The sequence below is a fragment of the Drosophila elegans genome, unplaced genomic scaffold (genome assembly GCF_018152505.1).
Source record: "Drosophila elegans isolate 14027-0461.03 unplaced genomic scaffold, ASM1815250v1 contig_149, whole genome shotgun sequence".
NCBI classification, from domain to species: domain Eukaryota; kingdom Metazoa; phylum Arthropoda; class Insecta; order Diptera; family Drosophilidae; genus Drosophila; species Drosophila elegans.
Genome location: NW_024545513.1, coordinates 17,512,340 through 17,537,389, shown reverse-complemented (window position 1 = coordinate 17,537,389; position 25,050 = coordinate 17,512,340). Strand labels below are relative to the sequence as shown.

At 37.2% G+C, this 25,050-nt stretch overlaps 2 protein-coding genes across 6 annotated transcripts in view; one reads left to right on the top strand and one right to left on the bottom strand.

The window, feature by feature from the left end:
• Window positions 1-11,441, bottom strand: part of LOC108144029 (glycerol-3-phosphate acyltransferase 3) — a 34,498-nt gene extending 23,057 nt beyond the window's left edge. The window contains exon 1 of the mRNA XM_017268672.2: window positions 9,945-11,441. The gene's annotated coding sequence lies outside the window, so the exon portion shown is untranslated. The remainder of the gene's footprint in view (window positions 1-9,944) is intronic.
• The window catches only part of LOC108144043 (innexin shaking-B), a 159,779-nt gene that overhangs the window by 124,182 nt on the left and 10,547 nt on the right, over window positions 1-25,050 (top strand). For 2 of the 5 annotated variants that reach the window (XM_017268693.2, XM_017268684.2), the window contains 2 exons: window positions 11,468-11,601; window positions 11,658-11,847. In XM_017268693.2, coding sequence (XP_017124182.1) covers window positions 11,468-11,601; window positions 11,658-11,847 — 324 coding nt within the window. Of the gene's footprint in view, window positions 1-11,467; window positions 11,602-11,657; window positions 11,848-16,559; window positions 16,948-19,980; window positions 20,946-25,050 lie in introns of those variants that run through there. The other 3 variants (XM_017268708.2, XM_017268701.2, XM_041710506.1) reach the window with 3 other exon arrangements.

Sequence of the window (25,050 nt, the reverse complement as noted above, 5' to 3'; positions counted from 1 at the left end):
GATTACCGATATTGAGAAGGAGGCGGCAACCGAGGCAGCAGCAACAGCAGCTGGGGAAGCTGAGGTCCTTTGGCCAAATTCGATAGCTTGCTGCAGTGCAACCACTATCAGTACCACTAGCAGTGCCAGTGCCAGAGCCAGTACCAGTGCCAGCGACAGTTCCAGTTCCAGATCAGATCCTGCCCAGAAGAGAAGGTTACCTGGTACGAAAGCATCGACGAACAAACCCAGAGACAGTTGAGAGTGCGGCAGTAATAATGGGCATCGGTGCCAGATGCGGTGAATTACGAGCAAGAACTATGAACTACGATCGAATAATGCTAACGAATGTGATAACTCGTATGTACATATAGCCACGTATATATCCAAGTATATAACAAAAAATATTTACAAGCGAACTGCAAAACCGAATCAAAACGAAACAGAAATCGAAAACGAAAAAAAACGTGACGCGCGATAACTTAGCACCACAGAGCAATTAAAACATGTAAAAAAAACCCAAAATCAAAAAATATCTAATCGTAAAATCAAATGAAAACAGGGCAACTCGTGAAAAGGTGGCCTTAGCTTGTGCGACTGAACAACTAAACCAAATCAAATCATCGCTAAAGATAACCGATAAGCAATTAACCGATCAACGAATCAGCGATCAACCGAATAAAACACGATATCCCGAAATCGTAATCAAAAGCGATCTCAACGCAAGCGGCGGCGGCGGCGATAACAATTATCGATAGCCGATAGACTGGCTCTGAACCACTGCTGGCGGTGTGTGTGTGTGTGTACGCGTGTGTGTGCGGTACCGCCCACGCGGCCACGCCCATCCATCCCCACCCCCCGCCAAGAGCAAAGTGATAGAAAATGGTAATTACAAATCAAGCAATTCTAGTTCTCATTTTAAAAACTCACCACCAACTCTCCACCCGCTCCCCAGAAACTATCGAAAGTATCGAACTTCAGCTCGGTTTCTCTATCGATCTTCCTCATAGGGACCTATTGCTCTCTCTGTCTCTCTCACCAGTCCCGCCTGTCCCGTCTCTTTCACTATTTGTGTCTCTTTTTTTCAAAACCACACTTGATCTACGCCTTGTTTTTTGCTTATAAATATTGCATATATATAAAAATATCATTATACTGTAGTTAATTAGCTCAAATTGTGCTTTTTGATTTATCGTTTTCATTGTATTTCTTAATGGTTTATGATTTTAAGCAGTGATTCCTCAAACCGGATGCTAGTTAAAACTTTTCGGTTCGCGATCCCTTAACTTTGCTTTGGCTTTGTCAACTCTCTCCGTCTCCTTCTATCTCTCTATTTATCTCTTTCCTTTATTTTGTAGCGATTTTTAAGTCTAGTAGAGCGCGATTACAGGATTCCAGGTTAAAGAACAAATGAACCCAGAACAAAAACAGAACAAATCAGGGGATGCAAATTCCAAAAAAGAATAATCGATATTTTATCAAAAACGCAGCCGCACCGCGCCGATAAAAACGATAACCAGAAACTTAACACGACGATAACAGATTGCTTGCCTGCCACCAACGAATATGCTGTCAACGTCTACGTAAAAATTAAAATAATAACAATTTGTTGCATAAAACGAAAAAAACATGAAATGGTTAAGCTAAAAACAAAATCAAATTTAATACAAAATGAAGTTTGTATCAATTTCTCCGCCCTACTTGTGTCTCTTTCTATCTATCTCTCTCTATCTCAATATCTCTCTGTCTCTCCTTAGTAACTCTGACACACTCACACAGTTACAGTAACACATACACACGCAGACTTTGTAAAAGTATAGTAAAGTGTTGCGAGTGCCTGGTGATAACCGATAAAAAATCACGATAAACATTACGACAACGATAAGCTGGCAAAAAAAAAACGAAGAAACCGATCAGCCAAGGTTAACTTTTTCAGTTGATTTCAATTATGATTTTCCACATCTATCAATAACGATGACTATTTATGCGTATGTAACTAATTAAGTAGGTCAACCAAATGCAATCGAAGCAATCGATTACTGTACCCAAATGCTATCGCAGGGCTGGCGGATGTGAGGAATCCGATGAAGACTGAAAGTCTGAACCCATGATAGCCCTTTATATAGCTCTATTGCCGCGTATATGGTGTTCTGTGTAAATATATATATTTTGCCAAAAATCGAACGCGATTAAAAGACGTAAAGAAACAAAAATAAAACAAAACACATAAAAGCAAACTTGAAATTGAGCAAACTTGAAGCAATCCTCCTAATGTGGATCAATTATCGCCAAGAACCAAAAACAAAACCCCTCTGTATCTCTCTCTCTCTCTTTGCCGCTCTCCGTCTCTCTTTCACTATTTAACTATTTCTCTGAGTCCAGATAATCCCCGTACCTGAAGTCTCGATAAAACCCTTTACCTTACTCTAAATTTGAAAAGAAAAACAGAAAGCAAAAGAACCCTATTATTCCCAACCAACAATTGTTTGACTCCACACCGCGCACACCCCAAAATAAGCTTTTGATTTGATATGATAATTTATGTTCCAGTAACGCCCTCAGTTCTCTCACCAATCCCGTTCTTTCTGCCGCCCCAATCAAGTAGTTAAAGCTTCAAAAAAACCCCTACAATACCAAAAACTGATACCAAAATCCCAAAAAAAAAATATAAACTTGCACGTGTCTTAAGCCGTAAACTTTACGCAACAACTCCATCAATTGCAGTCTCTTGTGTTCTATAATATGCATACTCGTATCTATATCCATAATGCTACTCGTACTGTACCAACTGTATCATTTGTTGTATTGTTTGCCGGATATCCTTGTAGTAACTTGAGCGTAACGTACACGGAAATGTTTCGATCGGCAGATCTCAGCAAGCAACCAAGCGGTGGTAATAACCCCATACCGTAACTATCGTAATTAATCAATATCTACCTCGTATTGCGGCATTTGTGGTATTGTATTCGTAATCGTAATATCAAGTGCAAACTATTTTAACTACCAACTAAGCCAGATATATATCAGCACACATATATGCTCGAAAATTATATCAAAAATTTTGTTAAACTAATTTTGTCAAATTCTGCATTTGCATTTTGATTTTATCGCTTGAAGACACATTTTTTATTTAAAGATTTTCGATCACCAAAAATCGATTATTTCGATTTCTTTATTCCAATTCTAATAAAATAGATAGCAAAACTAAACAAGTTATTATAGATATATTGATTAACTTGTGTTGAATTTAGTTATTAATGAATTTTGCCAGAGCGTATATGTGTGCAGGTAACGAAACCAAACATAAGTATCTCGCATTGTGTATGTGTATGCTTGTCTGTATGTGTATGTGTAATCAGTTGTACGTATATATCGGTGTAGACGTAAATTGAATTAAACTTTTTAGTTCGATATTTTCATTTCTTAAGATCGATAAGTCACCGAGCAATTGCGAGCAAGCAAAATTGTTGTTTAATTATTTTCCAGTAATCGTAAGCGTAATTTATTTTGTATTATTCTATCGATTGGTTTGAGATAGTTTGATTTTTGTATTTTTTTATTTCGATTACCAATAAGCGATCGATGGAACTAAGCCGAGCAGAAGCAACAACTATCGTATTCTACACCATCTATATTTATCTATATGCCTATCTACTCGTACTCAAATTAAATATATCTATAATATACAATACTCAATATACAAACATATATACATATATATATCTATATGCATATCTTTACATACATATACCTCAATATATATATATCTATATATCTATCTAAAGAAACAAACAAAAACAAAACCAAAAAATAACAATAAATATTACTCGTAATACCAAAAAGTAGTTGTCGTTGTTGATGTTGTTGAAAATGTGCAATTTTAATTGATTGAAAACGCAAAAAATACCAAAAAATGTACCAAAGAAAACTAATGTAAACGAACGATTTTTTGTGTCGAATGCCAAAAAACTGAAGCTGAATACCAAATAACCATAATCCAGTATAAACAAATATCACAAAAAATAGAAAACAGTACCGGTTCGAACGCCAAAAAGTATGCAACAGTATTCTTTTTGGGCTGGCATTTTTGCGAACTCTTTATTTTTGGAACCGTCAGAAAAGTACCACCCACTGAAGACAAAGAAGCAGAAGAGGAGGAAATCCCAGACCAAAACCGAACCACCCCCCACTTACCGAAAAACCCACCTATCACACCACCCCAAAGAAAATACCAGAAAACCAAAAATACCAATTACTCTTCTCCACTGCTCCATCTCTCTCTCTCTTTCTCTCTCTCTGTCTTTAACTCAAAACTGCTAATTTCAATGTTTTTGTGTGTGTGCGTGTGTTGCGTGCGCTTGTGTGTGTACAATTCAATTGTATTAAATTTGGTTAACTAATAAGCGATCTATATACGATATATATATTAACAAAAACCGATAATCCATACAAAAAATTCCAACTGCTAAGCGGACAGGCAGCATATATGTTGGCAATCGAGCAATTTCTGTGTAGAAATCAGCAAAGGAGTCTTGTCTCTTTATCTCTGCCCCGCTCTATATATCTCTCTCTCTTTCTACAACACTCTGTCTTTTTCAAGCCCACCCACCGAGCGTGCGCCGCTTATTGTATCTTTGTATCTAACTCACTTAGTTCAGAACTATCGAGATTTGTTTTTGTTATCATTTTGAAATTTCGATAAACGAGAATAAAATAAAACTATGGTAAAATGAAAGAAAAGTGTGAAATACTCCCAAAAATAAGTACCAAAAGCTAAACCTAAACCAATGCAAACCCCACAGTTGACATGAACATATCTATACCGAATACTACCAATATACCGCATATATACTAACCAAATCAAAACTATTTACTCCAAGCTAAACTATATACTATATACTATACTCAAACTATCCAAAATACTTGTGCAACATGAGCCACAGAGACAAAAAAGATAAAAACACACAAAAGTAGCAAACACCCAGAGTTGACACCCTTTTTTTCGTATTTGATTTTGATACCACTCTATAACTGTATGATACTGCAAACCCTATATGATAAACACCTATGACTACCCATGTACTGTACAATAAATACGTATAAGTTATAAGAAAGCAGCGATTCAACTAAAGAATTTCACTTATTTTGCTGCCAATTGCCCACGCTTGAACTTGTTGTTTGCATTTTGTTGGCCAGACCTGGCAACCCTGGCTGTGAAAAATCCCCGTGACGCATGCATCTCTATCTCTTTGTCATCTCTCTCTCTATCTCTGAAAGCAATTTATGTAAAAAGAAAAAATGAAAAGCACGTAGAGCTATATTTTCCTTAAGTTTTTCCGCTTTTGTTGTGGCACGTTGAAAATATTTCATTTGTATATCAGTAAACCCAGTAAATAGCTTAAAAATGAGTCCTTTAAAAACCCAATCCCCTGAAGCTGGGACTTGTGTAAATAGGCGCCGATCAGCCGGAGAATAAATTGAAAATCACAAATCGATTACAAATGGTTTGACCCACCCCCGCACACACACCAAGAACACCACTTATTTAACACTACTTTAACATAAACAACCCAACCATATATTCTACATATATATACATATATATATATATATAAATATAAATATCTTACTATAATCCCTTGTATTTGTATCTTGCATAAGTGAAAGCATCCAGTCTGCCTGCTGACTGAAAAAAAAACAATCCCATAACTGATACCCAAAAAAAAAAACACACAAAACAAACAAAACACTACCCCTGAAAAGCCTGTTGTTAGTTTTCACATTTCTAAATTTTTTTTTAGTTCAGTTCTTTGTTTAGTTCTCTGCTGAATTTACCCGGGGCCAATTGTTCGTTTAAGTCGCCAATTTAAAGTCAACTCCAATGATGTGTAACCAGGGGGCGGCTTGGGAAGAGGGCGTGTCCCACTGATGTGAATCTGTCCTTGTTGTTTGCTTGTTTATTGCCACCAGGCACTTGGCACTTGGAGCTCAGTGCTCTGTGCTCAGTGCTCCTGGAACTGAATTCCAGCTCCCGGAGACTGAGAGCTGGCTTCAATTTATTATTGACTGGCTGCAAGAGTTCTTAGACGCATCCTAATGAAGCGTAAGTGGCAAGCACTGCGGCAGGACCCATAACAATAACAAATACGGGGCAGCAAGTACAAATACAAAGCCAGTCGCCTCCTTGTTGTAGCAAAAGCTTATTTTTATTGCCCCAAATATATTGCCAATGTTGTTCTAATAGCAGAAACGAGCCAGAGCCACTGAGCTTCCCATTCACTTCCTGCACTGAGAGAAAAAATCCAGAGACATTCGAACTAAAATTCATAAAGAATGAGTAAATAAAAAAAATTAATACGTTTAAAAATTTTCAAATTTTAGGTAACATTTTTGTATACAAATTATTTTAGTTTAGTTTTTGGCCTTACATATAAAAAAAATGCTGGCAATGTTATTAAATAATGTAACAAAAGGTTTTGAAATAAAAACTCAAGGTAATATTTCCTGTTTTCTTATAAATCGCATATAAATAAAGTAAAAAAAAAGTAAACTTACACTTAAATGAAATGCTACAAATTTATGAGATATCCCACATGCAGTAGAATTTTTCTCTCTGTGCAACAGCAGTGGCACTAACAGTCGACAGTCAGTGGCAGTTACCAGTAGGCGAAAAAGGGAGTTCGGGGTTGGGACAATCGGCGAAAGGGGGCATAAAATTCATTGTTATGGTTACTGGGCATAAGTCAGTCAGTCGGCGAGGAGTCGGAGTGTTGGGGTGTCGGGGTCTGGAAGTCTCGAAGTCTCGAAGTCCCGGAGACGCAGTCGCACTCTTCTGGCCCTCATTTCGTTAATCAGCCCTCAGTAAGTCAGTCCAGCGCACATGATACTTATTACACATGCTACTTTGGGGGGGGAAACAGTCATCGTCGTTCATCCACTTGGGCTGAATTCCATTATAACCCAAGGGTGCACTCGGCCAGATTGGGTTGGTCAAAGGATTTCGGCTGCGCTCCTCCTCAGGCGGGGGATCGGCGTACAGTGCGTGCCGGAAGTGTAAGACATTTATTCGGGGATCTTAGAGGCAGAGGCTAAGAATTTCACAGGAGATATTTAAGCGGAAACGGAAAGCCAAATTAATTAAAATGCAATAACTATTTATTACGATACAAATCATTTTACTGGATATAAGGTGCTCCTTTGAACTTAGTTTAAAAACGTCCTTAGAATATAAAAACAAGAGATAAAATATGGTAGAAATTCAGAAAAATGAGAATTTAAGATGACAGGACCTAGCAGCATGAGCCGCACTGTAGCCTCCCCCCGGAAAACCCATCTCCCTGGCCTGTTTCTGTTTTATGTGTGCGCGCATTTCCCATTTTCTTTGCTCGTTTCGATTTCGTTACGTAGACACTTTCGCTTTATGGTTTTCCTTACTTTTACTTTTGATTTACGCCTTCCAAAGATCATCGTTCTGTCTCTTTCCACAGCTCACTCCCCTTTTCTCTCTCTCTCTCTTTGCCCCATTTTCTCTGTCTCGCTCTCTCTCACCCACTCTATCTGTTGCCCTCTCTGTCGTTGATATGAGATGTGTTTTTTTGTATAGTGTGTGTTTGAACCCGAGTCCAAACCCTGGAAAGTGCCAAACCAAAAACAGAAAAAAAATCTATATGAGAAAAACACCCAGAAATCCAAAAGTAAACGCCTCACTTAATGATTGACCTCTGCTAATTCAAATGTAAAAACTCTGCCAATTTGGACCCAACATCCCAACAGAACTCACGCCAACCAAACCAAAATAAAATATATATTTATACTGTGCCAATTGTGAACGTAATGCAAAAATCTGCCTCTGCCTCTCACCAAAATCACCACAAAACTACAAACAGCAAAAAAATACAATGCGTAATGCAGGATCTTTAAACCAAACAAAATGTTAAGCAATTTTCAAAAAGATAGCAACAACAGCTAAAAGTGTAACACGCCAAAAGCACAGGACACGAACAAACACCATGTCACGATCACGATCACGAGTTCACCAAAGTCACTAAAGTCACTAAAATCACCAAAAGTCACCAAAGTCACGAATCAGCATTAAATTAGCAAATGCCGAAAATAAGCTCACACACGCCAGCACACTAAGAAAACCAATAATCCCTAATTTAATCCCTTCCCGATTCTATTCTGGAAATCTCTGGTGTCTTTAATATCCTTATTATCTGCCCAAATGTAGTATAGTAATTCAAATTTAGAACATTTACCTAATTTGAGTAATACACTCTGAAATAAATATTGAATTTATAACTGAAATGAATTTAAATAATATTTGTATGATTTATTGACCTATCATGAATTTTTCTGAAAAATTGTATTGTACTTTCTGATCTTAACTGTTTAAACTAGTAAATTGATACAATCTATTTAATAATTTATGAAAACAATTTTTGTATTGATATAAATGAATTTATTTAAATACATCTATAATCGAAAATACTTTGACTACTTTTGAACAAATAGAGTATGATCCACGGAGATTTCTGGGCTCCCTTAGGACTAAATTTGTTTCCCAATATCACGCTCTGTCTCTGAATCACGTTCACGCTCTGTCTCTATATGTCACGTTACCTCACAATCACTCCGTCTTTATCCGAAACCCTATCTCTATCTCTCTCTACTCACTTTGGAATGGCCAACTAAATCGCCGTCGACTGCCAAAACCAAAGACCCATATTTCTCTCTATGTATTTGCATAAGTACACTCAAAGTAAAACGAAGTCAGTTAAATACCAACAACTAAAGCAAATGAAATTGAACTAAAGAAACCTAAATAAACCTACTTACTATCTATCTCTCTCTCGATCACTCAATCACGGATTCACTTACTCACCAAAAACAAACTCTGTCTGACTCTCTCTCACGCAATCTCACGACCCCACCCTTAAAAAAAATATACAAAATCCAAAAAAAAAAGCAAACGAAAAGCAAGCGCTACCGAAACCAAAACCAAACCAAAACAAAATAAAGCAACTACAAGATAATAAACCACACTTTCTATATTTATATACATGTATGTATCTCAGAGCTTTAAGTATATCGTATACCGTATATATAACAAGAAAGAAAACCGAAGTCAGCAAAGAAATAAACCGCAACCAACAAACAACTCCAAACTCCAAACTACAAACTCGAAACCAAAAACTCCAAACTACAAGATACAAGATACAAACGCCAGACTCCACAGCAACAATAACCAGTTAAACAACAACAACAGAGATCCAACAGAAACAAAGCAAACTATATCCGTACTACATCTATATCTTTATCTAACTGTATGCTAGCAGACCCAGATGTAATTGAGCTCGTTACGATTTTGTTTTTCAAAATTAACCAAAGCCGAAGAAAACTTAAAATCCCAAATACTTATTATAAAACTAAATGAAAATTGTAAAGCTAAAAAAACAAAAAAATGGTAGAGCTTAAACAAAATAAAAAGTATGGCCAGGGCCCAGATAGATGAGTGCTACTTAAACATCTATAGATCGTCTGTCTGGGCTGCTAAAATATACTAAAGCCATATATGAAATCAGAACATATTTAAGCCTAGAACCCAGCTTTGTCGCGCTATCTGTCTCACTTTGCCACACATAATCTCTCTCTCTCACTATCTCAGTTAATATAATATGCCTATATATAATATATATGTATCTCTCTCGCTCTCTATGTCTGTTTGTCTCACTCTAACTTGTGTATTGTGTTTGATTTTACCTAAAAACTAGATTAAACGTAAACCAATTTTCAACCATCTTATATAAGCAGTTCTCGTACATTTTCGCCACATTCAATTAAATTCAATTCAACTCAATTCAATTTCAAACTCAAACTCACCTAGATTTTTCACCACGTATTACCTTATTAAATTAACATTCCAACTACTTATGTATTCAATTTGTTTTTTATAATGTACTCACTCTCACTCGATCTCACTCTATCTCTGCTCCGCTCGCTCTCGCGTTCTCAACTTCACCACTCTACCACACAACCACCACTCTGCCACTTTACCACAAAAGACACCACTCAACCACCCAGATCACAGATCACAACTCACCACAAAGTGGCACCCAAGTTAAGAACTCACCACTATCACAGACCACTGATCACTAATCACTGATCACTGCAGTATTCAGTATTCACCTCTTAAAGTATGTCTCTCACCACAGCTCAGCTCACGAAACTCACCTCGCTAAAGCCGCCACAAACGAACAACCACTCCAAATTTCAATTCAACAACTAAACCACTCACTTAACCACTCAGCCAATCAATCTGCATTCGATTTTAAATCAAATCAATTCTGAACCAAGCCATTATCGAAATTTCACAGGTCTCTCTTCCTCTTAACTCTGTGTTTTCTTTTGATTTCTCAGCCATAACTAGTCAGACAGTCAGACAGTCAGTCAGTCAGTCAGTCAGTCAGTCGAGCGATAACATTTTGATAAATATCGATTAAGTGGTCATCGTTAAAATCCTACCTATCAGTCAATACAATTCTAATTCGATATCGAAATCTGCAGCGAACTTTGATTGGCTAAAGCAAAAAAAATCATAAATGGCGGCCAGAAATTGGTCAATTATTCTTCTCCGAAAGAAGTCCTCATCTCTATCGATCTGTAAATTATATATCCGCCACCAATGCAAAAAACAAAAAAAAAAGTCAAATCCGAAATTTGCATTCCCAGCAGTTCAATCACTTTTCGTTTCCTACACTTCTCTCTATCTCTTTCTATCTCTTGCTCACACACATAAAACTTAGTTTTTTGTTTCCTTTAGTTTTGTTTTTAAAACCAGAAAAGAAAGGAGTGTTAAAGCTAGCTGAGGAAGTCGAAACAATTGTTGTGACACCTTACTATACTTACCGGCCATAAGAAAAACAATGGCAAAGCCGACATGAATTCGAGAATTCTTCCAAAAGCAAATTGTATTTATTTCGCATTAATCTTAAAACTCCCTACTTCGCCTGCAACTTGAGTGATGAAGACATATAAATAAAAATTACATAAATAATATGGTAAAGAGAAAAACATATAGCTCTAGATTGCAGGCGAATGGGAGGCCCCAATACTTATTGATAAGTGAGTTAGCTAATTGTAAGGTCCCTTGAAAGCGGAAAAAAAAGAAATTGCTTATGAATGTACATAACCAGATATCTAACCCCATATGATAAAGCACCCGAGAGCAGTCCTCTCGATTTCATTCAGAACAGACATAGCAAACGTTTTGCGTTCCAGAGACTTATCTCATCATCCGTTTTCGTTTACCTCTTTTGGGTTAAATTTTGCGTTGGACTTATGTAAACTTAAACCACTGCCAATACCTTTAATAATAATGTTCTCCTTCTTCGTCCCCACCGATAAAACACGATTAAAACAACCACCCAACAAACCACACACAAAACACGATAACCACCGATAACGCTTCGATAACAACGGACAACAGGTGTCTCATGTCAAAATCGATTCACCTGTTTTTCGCCTGCACACCAACGCAACGGTTATATTACTGATCACATTCTCGATTGCTGTGACGACGCGGCAGTACGTAGGAAATCCCATAGACTGTGTACATACAAGGTAAGTGATCGATTATTTCGATAGTCCATCGATTAATGCGCTTTTTGCGATTGCAGAGACATTCCCGAAGATGTTCTCAACACATATTGTTGGATACACTCAACGTATACAGTGGTCGATGCGTTTATGAAGAAGCAAGGTTCCGAGGTGCCTTTTCCCGGAGTTCATAATTCACAGGGCCGCGGGCCTCTAACAATAAAGCACACAAAATATTATCAATGGGTAGCGTTTACACTATTTTTTCAGGTAAGTTCTTTTATACTTTAAAAAATCATATCCTTTTGTCCAAAGCTTGAAAGGCAAAAGCTCTGTATCCTGTGGTAGCGGAACTGTCTAAAAGCGATTGAAAGCTGGGTGGGAAACTTAATAGCACTTACATGCATTTTCTCCACCATCCTAAGAACTTTGTGAGCTTTTGAACTTAAGTAAAAAATGGTCTTCTCTAAGGATTAATGGAACTGCTATGTCTTAATTTAATATTGATTTTAAAAGTTATGTTTCTTTTTTCCATGACAATTATTGTTATAAAATATATGTGTACTTTATATGCACTTATTTACCTAACTTGGAAAAAACTTTTAGAAAGCTTTTTGACTTTTGATAAAGATTTTGAATTGCCCAAGAAGAAGCTAAGAAATTGTTTGAAAACTATTATGTTCTACAATCTCTTTTTTACAAATCAGAGATTTCGTGCGAAATTACTAAGGAGCAATCAATCAAGCTTAAGAGTTAATAGGTAGTTAATAATAATATGTAATAAGCTTAAAGCATTCAAATAATTCGGAACTTTTTGAGGAGTTTGGCATGGCAAACAAAACAGAAAACCGCATAAGAATATGCAAAAGAGTTGTGTTTTGCTATTTTGAATAATATAATATTGTTTTATTTGCGCTTTCTCAACATATTAAATCAAAATAGTCTTGAAACAACTTAAGGCTCTAATGTATTTGCCCAAAATATAATAAGCCCCTAATTTCAGCCTGGAGATTGAGCCGATGGGGGTACCCGTCTAGCCGATCCCTGGGGTAAATTCGGCATGGGGTCACCAACAATCAGCCACCAGCAAGAACAACTGACAACAGGCAACAATGACCTTTCGCACTTTTCGAGGCGTTGTCTCTTTTGTTGGCCTGCAAAACCGTAGAATCGACTGTATGATGCATTAATGCGGCACAGACGCTGCAGTTGCTCCCTTTCCATGTTGCATGTTGCTGCGGGGCAGCAATAATGCTGTTGCTACTGCCGCTGCTGGTGTACCGGAAAAAGAAGCCAGAACTATTTTGGGACGCGCTTTCTCCAGTTTTTCCAGCTCTGTGTGCTCTGTTATTATATTTTGTCTGCTCTATTTTTGTTAAAAACGAGAAAAAAAACAACACACACAGAATGCAATCGCTTGACCCCGTTTAAACCCAAAAACCGATGGGGCGGGGCCCTGTATTTTCCCCCCAATTTACCCTGCCCATGTCCGATGAACGTCTTTTATCAATTTTATGCGCAGTGTGCTTGATATTTCCATTAATTTTATTTATTTACGCCACCGTCCCGCTGGGCGACCGGGTGCTGAAAAAATTATAATTTATGTGGCGAGTGTGTGGTTCGAAGGGGATACCGAACCCACCTCTCTCGTCCCTCTCCCTTGACTTACCTGCCACCCCTGGGGAATACGGAATATATACAAGAGCTCGTTAAAGCGTTCTTGATATCCAATATTACAAATCATATTTCTTTCCGATCGCAATAAGAACTGACGCAACCATTTGACATCGCTCATAAAATCCGCGTGTGCGGTTCCTTGTCGATCATAAAATCATAAAGATAAAGGGGCAGGGGTATCCCCAAAAAAAATAAGGGGCGGAGAGGGATCCCAAAGGGGGCGGTGCGCCAACAAACCATCGAGCAGTCCATCAAAGTGTTTGTCGGAAACGAGAAACAACATGAAAGTGGCCGGGGAAACGGCTCCCCAGATCTTCATCTGCCCAATAACCACAAGTTTTATTGGATCACTATTCCTTTGTATCTGATTCGCTTTCGGCATGTCTTGTGCCAACGGAACATTTTAATTTGCTTTATCTTGCGTTTTTATATTCTGCTTCGAAAGAAATATCTGCCTTTGTCTAGGAAATAAGACAGAATTTAGAGGGGAGACTTAAGAACATTTTATAAAAATATTGTCAAATAATAAGTATTAAATAGGAATGAAACTCTATACGCAGGAACTTAAACTAAAAGATAAGAAATGATAAGGAGAATCCTAGCCTAACTGGTATACAAATTATAGAACATCACTAAAAATATCTGAAATATTTTATTATTTTGTATTAATACATATTATTGTGTAATTATTTTAGCCTCCAGAACTCTATCTGTTGAATCCCGAATTCTGCAATGACCTCTAAACACCAGAGACACCTTTTACAAGGCCCAACCCAAGAGATAATTAATATGTTTTTTGTTTCGAAGGGTCTCTCCTCCCTTCGATTCTAATGCATCATTTGGCGCTGGGCCCAATGGCGGAAAATTCGGAAAAGTGCCCATGCATTTCCCATCCGGGTAATGTTTTTCGGGTGCATTAATGAGGCGAGGCGAGGCCAGGCTAGGCTTTTTCCGGACATTGTCTACGCCGCTTCACTGTCTGCCAGAATCCCCGGGAAAATCAGGGCCAACAAAAAGAAAACACATAGCCTAATGGCCGAATTATGCAGTGGGATCCGCCATTGTCTCAAGACGGAGCATTTTTTTTTTTTGTGGACTGAGTGTGCTAGGCGACTCACGTAGTGCCTCAAACCAATTGAATTTTGATGGCCAGCCTCCAGTTGCCATTCTCAATTTTGAGGCACTTCCTCCGACCAACTCACACCCATATTTGTGGCGACTGTGGCAGCTGCCTAGATACAGATACAAATACAGAACGGGCTTCAAATACAGATACTGTTACAGTCGAGGAAGAAATAATAGAATATAGTGGCAAATATTTTGAATATGCCCCACTAGATCGAATAAAAAAATATACCATTTTTTGGTCAATACCCGTAATAAATAAATAAGCTATACAAAAAACAATTTTTAATTAGGTGCTAAAAAAATTATTTGTGGAATACAGATCTTTATTAATTATGAGCTTAAGATATTATAAAATACATATTTAATGCAATTTGAACAGATGGAAAAATGGTTTTAGAAAATCAAAATAAGCAAAATACTTAAATAGAAAACCGCAGTCTTATTATTCTGCGCAGCAGTGTGCCAAGGCAGCTGGTCGCGATGGGACAACTTAATCAAATCGGCCAGCGGATATGTCAGACAGTTTTTATGCCCACCACTCCAGCTGTGCCCGTCCTCATAAAACTCCAATTGATATGCCCCGCATGACGTCTAGGCGCAGGAATCAAAATACGCATAAATCCCGGCTCTCCGGCTCCTAGCCACGTCACATGTCCTGCCACAGGACAAAAGCTCCGACCGCCTGATTGCAGCAATAATGAGCGGAAATCACAACAATGCAGAGCGGAAACCCTTCACTCCGCCACTGCGAGAAAATTTTTTAATATTCCGGAAATTACTGCCAGCAAAATAATTGATATCACGGAAAATGGGCAATATATAAACATTTTGTTTGGAATTCAAAGAGCACTGTCATTTAGAACTAGCAAAATTCAAAATAAAATTTTATCTTCAAACCTACGATGTTCTTCGAAAAATATTTTAATGAGTAAATTACAATTTTATTCAATGTGCCATTGATATAATCATAAAATGCAATCTTTTTTAACAGAGAATTCTATTAATTAGGTTGCTTTCACTCATGAATGACGAGAATGTATTTTTTTGAATAGCAAGAATTATTTAAAATTTGTTTACTGTTGAAAAATGATAATTGTATATATATTTTTGGGGGAGTGTATTTTTTGCACTACCATCTCTCCAAAAATTTTGCAGCTCCAAGTCAGACTCCTTGTGATGTCGCTTCAAATCATTGGATATAGGGTCTTCGTAGCGTTGTCGCTTTTCGCCCTTTCATTGTCAGTCGCATTCTCATTTCTCCTTTCTCAACTCTCCTTTCTCCACACTTCTTTCTCCGCCTCGTTGTCATTCGCGAGCGTGCAAGAAATAAATACGAATATGTAAATAGTTTTCCCAAGTGCACAGTGGGATGAAAATGGATTTTTTCAGCAGAAACAGGAATATATTATTCCATTAGAAAAAACAATTTAGATTAAACAAACAAACTAAAGATTTATTAGAAACAATGCATTTCAAATGAATTTTTAATGGTTTTATGATCTTTAAACCCACTTAAGAGCAAATATAATGATATATCGATTTAATGACTTAATAAAAAAAAATTGTTCGAAAAATTATGATCTTAAATAGTTCCAAATTAAATTGGATAATTGGATTAGATAATATCAAGTAGAATTTGGTTGAAAAATTAAAAGATTTGTTTTGTTATTTTTCGTTAAATTGTTTTTAATATTAGACCTCATACATTTTTGCTTATTTTTAATTAATTTTGTCCCACTGTCCTAAGCAATGTTTTGATGCCATTCGGACTTCTAACTCGAGAAAGGGGTGCGGGGTTTATTTAGAGGCGTGAAGGGTGTCTCTAGGCCTTTTGTTTTAGGCTTTTGGGCCTGGCCACAGATTGTTGCAACTACCATTCTTGTTTATGGCCGGCGAGTGCAGTTCCTAGTCCACCATCCCCCCAACCCCTTCTCCATCTCCAATTTTCCGCCGACCCTTCGCCCCTAATTTCCCGACCGATTTTCCCCACCCACCCCCTTTTTTCGCCGCCGGAAGTGTGCGTGTCTCGCGAGCAGAGAACGTGTTGCTGCTACCCAAAAATTGAAATTGTTGGCAACTCAGAGATCTGCTCTCTGCATTTTCCCTGCTCTCTCTTTTTCTCTCCGTCAGCTGTGGCCGGACCATTTTCCGAGTGGCTTTTCTTGGCCAATGCCCGCCAGTGTCTGTTGCGTTGGCAAAGTGAACGCGCGCGTCTTTTCCTGCTCCTGCTGCTCCAAAGTCCACAGTCTCGCTTTTTGTTGCCCGAACTGATCTCGAGAAAAAATCCAAAAAAAAAAATAAAAACCTCAAGCCGAGGAAAAGCCGTTTTCCAATTACCGTTTTTTTTTTTTAAATTGCAAAGCCCACCGAACTGTTGTTGTTTTTTTTTACCAGTGAAAGATCGAAAAATGTGAGGTGTCCAGAGTCACCCGATAAAAATGTCGGCCATGTCAGACACGTGACCCGCGCTTGTTTCGCGCGGCAATACCGATACGCCGATTAAACCTATTACACCGATTAAGCCGATAACGCCGATTAAACCGATAACTTAAGCCTGACAAGAGTGTGAGAATCGAGAATTCGATCAATTACTGTGCAAAGCAATCAAAAACCCAGAGTTTTCTATATTTTCACAACACCCACGAAAGATCATTGACTGCATTGCGGGATCATAACATATAGTAGGAAGCCACATGCCCGCAAAATCGGAATTTATATTTATATAGACACGTATATATAGTAGAGTATTGTAGGGGCTGTGTGCAGGCCACCGCTTGATCATAATTAACTCTTACAAAGTAAATAAACCAACTGCGAATTTCGGGGGCCATGTGTTGCCCGTTGCCCCCGAAACCGAAAACCAAAAACCGAAAACCAAAAACCAACAGGCGATCCGCAAAGTCGGCACACAAATTTTTACAATTAACATTCGACACGATTGTCCAAAAACCCAAAAGCAAACCAGAAACAAAAAAAAAAAATAACACAGATTTTTAATTTCCATTTTATTTTTATATTTTATGCGAGTTTGTTGTTGTCTCATATCTTTCACACATTTGTTGGGTATGAAATATAAAGTTTTGGCTCATTGTTTATTTAGGTAACTTTTGTTTTTGTTTAATAAAATATTTAGTCAGCAGCAGAAGATTGATTCATGCCAGAAAAATGAATGGGAATATAAGTGAATGGGCGGTTGGCTAAAGTGTTTGAATTTGATATAATGTCAAAATGAATAGCTTAGCCAGTTGAAAAATTAATTTCAACCAAGCCCCTTAATTTAGGTAAAAAATATTAACTAGACAAATGTTGATAGTACACCCAGGGAGAAATCATGGTAAATCCAAATATTTTCACTTTGAATCAAATATTTTCGGTACTGATTTAACCCCGAGGTTTGTCGTGTATAAATCAAAGGGTGTTATACTTTCAGTTTTATTTTAATATATGGAAAACAATTAAAAAAATGTTAATCCTCAATTTAATTATTGGATAAACCAATTAATATGTACCCTGATTTTTTTTTAATTTTTTTAATTCGACCAATTATAAATAGAAAACATTTCACTAGAAAGACATTTCCATCATTATTGAATTTTGTACCCATCTTGGCAGAAGTTTTGTGAAAGTTATGAAGAAATATTAAGTCCCCCGATTTTTAATAAGCCAAATAAATGTGGTAACACATATGATTATGATGTTGGGAAAGCATAAGCCTGGGATTTTCATGTTTTGACTAGTGAAAATCCCTTTAAGCACTCAATCAGTTGCCTAAAAATTGTATCAATAATTATGAAATAGCTCCGCAATATTTTTATTTTGCGACCCGAATCGAACTTCTTTGGCCATCTCAGCCTTATTGACTCTGAAAATATTGAAATTAAATCGATTTCGCTTCGGATTCTGATGCCCGCCGACTTCAAAGTGTGCTGGCCGCTTTTGATCGGGGAAATATATGTTTTTGTTAGCATTCTCCGCTGGCTGCATTCGAAAGTAAACTCAACTCGAGCCGATCGGCTGTTGTTCGATTTTACGGGTACTACTTATATCCCGGCGGAAAATGTGCTTTTCTTTTCCTTCCCATTCTTTTTTTTTTTTTTCGTTTTGTGTCTTTGTTATTGGAAGAGGGAAAATCCCAATTAGTCACCTCGCCCGATTCTTGGAATGCCGTGTCTCATTTTCATATTTTGTCCACATTATAATTATGGGCACGCGCTGTGCGGGAAAACCAGATGAAAAGTCTCGGATTCTTGGGTAGTCGTAGTCGTATTCGTAGTCGCATCTTCGATCCCCTCCATAATCTTTGCAGCATTTCTGGCATATTTCACAATGCCGGGAGCAACGAAATAGTTTCGTTGAAATGTCAAGTGCAGGCAGGAAGCCCAAACAGGTCGATGGGGAGATCGAGATCTCTGTTGTGTGTTTTATAAACAAATCGGGGATCGGCCTGAACTCTGCTGGATTACGAAATAGATTAACGATGCTCTCGCCTTGGTCTATATCCCCCGATCCGATCCGATCCGATGTGATCTGCCGTGGATTCTTTGGCTGCCGCTGGTCAGCCTTCGCCTTTGACTTTGCTGGGCCACGTGTGCGTATACGCAATTTCTCCGGTGTGTGCGTGGACTTTTCGTGGATTTTTCTTTTTAATGTACACAGAAAAAAATGTCATATATTAATGGTTAAGATAATCAACAATCATTAAGAAAAATATGTCCCCACTTAAATTGTTAGCTAAAACACAAGTGCAAGATAATCTTTGTTTTGTTTTTATATCTTCAATGAAGTTATAAATGTCCAATAGAATCCAAATTTAAACATTTACTTATAAAATTGTAATTTTAAATTAGTCGGTCAAAATGTAAAGAGAGGTTAATAAAGGTCAGTTATTTTTTTATTACTTATTGAGTTTGATTATATTTTTAATGTGTATAAATGGTTAACATTTTTCTGTGCACTCAATTTAGTTTTTCGCTTTTAGCTTTTCGCTTCTTGCTATCGCTGTTGTTTTGATTTTATTATCGGCTACTCGGCGGGAAAGTTTGTTTATAAACATTGCAATTTTAAAATGTACAGTTTGGAAACTGTTGTTCTCCATTTTTTTCGACTTCCATTTTTTCCCTACGTCAGTCAGCATAAGTTTATTAACATATGCGAAGGAGGAGGGGTGATGCCACATTTTATTTATATGCTCAAAGCGTTTTTTATTTGTTTTGTTTCTTTGCGCAATTTTCAATGCTAGCTAAGCATAAAAAATAAATATTCAACCAGCAGGGAAATTTAAATGTTTAACCAGCAATTGATTTAGGAATTCATTTAAGTTACCAACAGATTCTTTTGGGCCAAAGGTAAATATTGTAATAATATTAAACATGAGCCAAAAATAAATGTGTTAGTAAACAGTTTTAGCCGATAAAAATTATCATTAATTTTATGTTTTCGGATTGTTGTATTTTTACAATGTTTAATCAATGAAAAATATAACAAATTTAGTTAGGAGAATATTTTGATACAATTTTTTTAGCAAATAAAAATAGCTGATGTGTTAGTTAAAAATTGTTTAAACAAAAATATATAAAATATAATTTTTTAAAATAAAAGCAATCCCAACATGAAGTCCCGTGAACTTTTGTGAAAATAAAGAAAAACCACGCGAAAACTCAGAAAGTTAATTTGTTTAACCCACCGTGTAAAGTAGCTGCAAATCAAGACCAAATTCGGACAAAAAAAAACAAAGAAACCAAAGTGCCGATGTGAGACAGTGGGTTAATGAATCGCGGAGAGCGGAGGAACGGACCCGAACCCGAACCCGAAGATGCCCAGCTCTGTGACAGTCAGACCCACAACAAGAAACACATCGCAACCCAAGGAATTGGACAGCCACAGCCATCCGCACCACCAACACTATCCGCACCACCGGAACCACCAGCAGCCGCGCTTTCGGTTCCGGTTCGAGTCCCGATTACGATTATTTGATGCGCCGATAATGGGCCTGCCGCGCAAAAGAAAGCACAGCCAGGAATCGGGAGCCCAATCGGTCGATATCGATAGCCACACGATACTCTGATACCCTACTACTCTGATACTATCGATACTATCGACAAACAACGCCCCGAACTAAACCAAACCAAATACATAAGAAGAAACCAAAGAGAGGCCAGAGAGAATCATCGCCGATCTTTGCCAGCTTTCGCTGACGACAAACCATGTTAGATATATTTCGTGGATTGAAAAACCTTGTAAAGGTCACTCACGTTAAAACCGATTCGATAGTATTCCGCCTGCACTACTCAATAACTGTGATGATTCTGATGTCATTCTCGCTAATTATAACCACACGCCAGTACGTGGGCAATCCGATCGATTGTGTGCACACCAAAGATATTCCAGAGGATGTGCTGAACACGTACTGCTGGATCCAGTCCACCTACACGCTCAAGAGCCTCTTCCTAAAGAAGCAGGGCGTGTCGGTGCCGTATCCGGGCATCGGCAACTCCGACGGCGATCCGGCGGACAAGAAGCACTACAAGTACTACCAGTGGGTCTGCTTCTGCCTCTTCTTTCAGGTATATAGTGTCTATTGTGTCTCCGGATTACTAACAGCTTTCAAAACCATCGATAGCAAAACGATATCGATGTCTATAAATATCATAACCATCGAAGAAAGTAATCGAACGTCAATCGATATATTTTGACTATCAACATTTTTGTGCATTGTCGTAGAATGAATATTTTTCTTAAATAAATGGTAAAAAAAAAAAACAAGCTGGCAAGCTCGAACAGAATTTCAACGATATAATACCTGTTCAATTGATTTATGCATTTTGATTATTCAATGTCAAATATAAATATCTTCAGAAGACTATAACAATTTTTATAAAAAAGTAAGAATTAAATAGGTATTAGGAACAACAACATTATACCATTGTGTATATGTTGTTGTAGATTAGTAAGAAAGAGGCGACTGCCTCATATCTCATGTTTGTATGTAATAACTCAGCTAAAAAAATCTTTAAATGTTACGTATAAAAAATGTAAAGGCCATTAGGCACTTGGCATTATTGTTTAAAAAAACCTTAAAAACTCATCTGTTTGCCTATTATTGATACAATTTGCTAGTTTTTAAACATTGAAGTCCATTTACTGAAGCAAAACTATACGTTTATTAATATACATATTTGTTATAAAATGTTGTAATTAAACAATCAACGCAAATCAATCATTTTAATACAACACAAATTCAAAATCGATGCCATAACTCACCCACTCAGGAGACTACGCCTGCGCAGCGAATAAAGCATCTAAAGCATCTAAAATCGGCCATAGATCAGTTGGTCGTTATGTTTGGGGGCGTTGAATGATTTGATGGATTAAGTAATTAAGCGATTTCTCGCTGACTGAGCGTCCCATTGAGATTCATCGCTATACATACTTTTCAATTTCCAAATATTTGTTCCACTTTTTTCTTGATATTTGTTTTTTGTTTTGCGGTTTTGGCCTTTTGTGAGCCAAGTGAAAATGCTTAAGTATTTTGTGTGTGCTTCGTTTTTGTTATTGTTGCTGGTGATTGGACTGGCCTTGTATCGCTGCGAGTATCTTAAAGATAGTTCGAGCTGTGACGTAGACAGTGCCCGACAGAGACGGGAATACCGGGCGAGAAAGAGACGGGACGAGGCACTGCGAGTGATTGATCGGCAATCGATGGGATCAAAAAGTTAGCTAAGGCGCTAAGAACAAATTTCACTCGAGAGGAAAACAAAGAAAGTGAAATTAATATAGATATTGGCAGCATAATAATTGATTTTAACAGGATATGGATTTATTTTTTGCTCCAACTATTTAACAATTAATATTTGTTGACGGAAACAAATAATAGATATTTTGAATATAAATATTTTTAATATACGTTAATTAAACAGTGTTAAAAATTGTCTTAGTTTGGCTTTGAATATTTATTTTGGTTTTTTTATAAGAAAAATTGACTTATTAATAAGTAATATGACTAGCATTAATATTTGGTATTGTTATTTTTGAAAATTAAAAATTCTGGGGGCTAGCTAGTTTAGCTCATTTGTTAAATTCTATTCTAAAATATGTTTATTAATTCAGATTTATTAGTTAGTATTAATATTTCAACGATCTTGAAAAATTATAAATTAAATTTCTAAGTGTCTCCATAGCTCCCCTCCTGATTTTCCGCCACCTGATCTATTCCCAAACTGTCATCGCTAATTGCTGGCACCGCTTAAAGGAGATTGATTGTGTCATGGATGCCATTTCCATTTCGCCCCCCCTTTTTTCCTCGTTTCCCACACCCCTGCCCAAAATCGGTGACGTCGCCGTCCATATGGCGTATATAGGTATATATAGATCGAGTCGCATGATATATATATATACATATATAGAGAGAGAGAGAGAGGCGTTGCTGGTCGGTGCGACGATTACACAATATATCTTCCCGCTAACAATGTACAAATATTAAATGTATATTTTTATCACACTTTGTTTGGGGCGGGGAAAATCGGGGGAGCTTTTCTCGGTTAGTGTCACAGAGCGATTATAGAGACGTTCTAGTCACCCAAATTCCTATAAATACATTTATCATGGTATTCTCCCTGCTTAATGACGCGTAGACGCGTTTCTATAATTTACACTTTCCCCCAATTTTCGTTGCACGATTTATTAATAACAGAAAACAAAACGAGAAATAGAAGAAATAGTGCCGGCAATCGTGGATCATTGATTTTCGAGAGCATTAGAATGGGGGGCATTTTACACATGAAAAATCAAGAACAAATATCGCACAGCTAGTTCAAATTTGTATCCAATTTTTTGTGCAATGTAAGAACACTTTTAGATAATTAAAACGACCCCAGGGCTTTGTAGAAAAAACAATAAAACTTTGACTGGCCCAATTACCATAAATCCCCGATTATTATGGACCAACTATATAGATCTAATGGCCAGATCGGTCATTAACTTGGACAATGCAGTCATAAAAATTGAAAGACCTGCAGCCATCAATTTCCATCCGATCGATCCCTGCCGCTCCTTCATTCTTTTGCGATATGTCAAAAATTGGCATTTCTTCTTCTACGCCACTATATAGCCTTTCTCGCCCCGACTTTCCCCGACTTCTCCATCTCTCATCCATATTTCTGCGCCCGGCATGTCTAGATATTTATTGAAAAGGCGCAGACAAACATAAAAGTGAAATAATATTTCTGGCCAGATGCCAGGGCATTGCTGAAACAAAAAGCCATGGATATGCCAGTGGGAATTGGGATTTTGGGAACTGGGAACCGGGAAGATAGGGAACATAGGGAACATAGGGAATATGGCCAAAGGTTCTCGGAGTGGAAACTGTTTATATTTGACTTATGCGCGTGTATTTTTGGTCCCCCCTCGACTTTTGAAAAAAGAACAAAAATAAGGGGCACTGCCGTCGCCTGGGGGAGTGACAGATCGGATCAGATGGGATCAGAATCAGACACTTCCTAGGTGATTCCTTCGCTAAACAGTGGGTAATCCCCATTAAATTGAAAAAATAATATTTTTTTTAGGGTTTCGTTTTAAGAAACTTAACAATTTCCACCATAAACATAAGCGTTTTATTCATGGGTACTAAAAATGCCATAATTTTTATTGAGTCAAGAGTAAAATAAAGACTAGATACAAAAGGTGTTGTTTTACTTTAACTTGAAATGCTGTATATTTTTAAATTAATGCATTTTAGTCTATTAACCTTAAACGTGTTATTTTAGGACAGTAATGAAGTTTACAAATTTCCTAAGAATACGCACATACTTAAAGAACTATGTAAGTTGTTTATTTTAATGTTTGGAAATTTCTTTTAAATGACTTCAACACTTTGGTTATTGGTAATCATTAAACTTATAGGTAAAAAATTGTTGTTTATAATAAAAAAAATAATTAAGCTTGCACGTAAAATATAGAAAACTGATAGTAAAATAGGTTATATTGGCTGAAAGATTTTAAAACCTTAAATGGGCGAAAACTGAAATATATTTAAATGGTCGCTGTTTAATACTTTTCTCGTGCTTAAATACCTTTTTTTAATGTAGAGTCATTTAAAATGATATTAAATAAATATAAATATTTTGTTTTGTTTATTTCACAACGCAGTATTTTTGTTATCCATGCATTAGTTCGACCACGGTGCCTGGAGTCTACAGGCCCGGCAAAGAATTCTTCTGAGACGCCTCTTTTGCCCTCTGGCTTTCGCTTTGATTGTTGCTCTTCTGCTGCAGTTGCATTTACGCGATGCTATTGCGATTTGAACGCTTGCCAAATTGCTTTCCACACACGCACAGTGAAAGACGTGGAAAAGCGGGAAAGCGGGTGGAAAATGCGGGAGAGGCCACCCTTCTTTTCTCTTCCTCATTTGGGCTGTCGTCGGAGAAATGCAATTGGCGATTGTATACACAAAAGGGCAGACCAAGATGATGGAGGCCAAAGCAAATCAAACGCATCATTTGACTTCCGGCAGGGCGTGGCAACAGACCTCTCCCCGAAAAAAAACAGCTGTATTCAAAATAATAGCATAAATTGCCACTCAAAAAATCGTATTTTGGATTTAATTTACACTAAAACACTTTCAATTCTATTTAATGTATGTAAATTCTAAAATTGGAATGTTTGGCCTGAAAA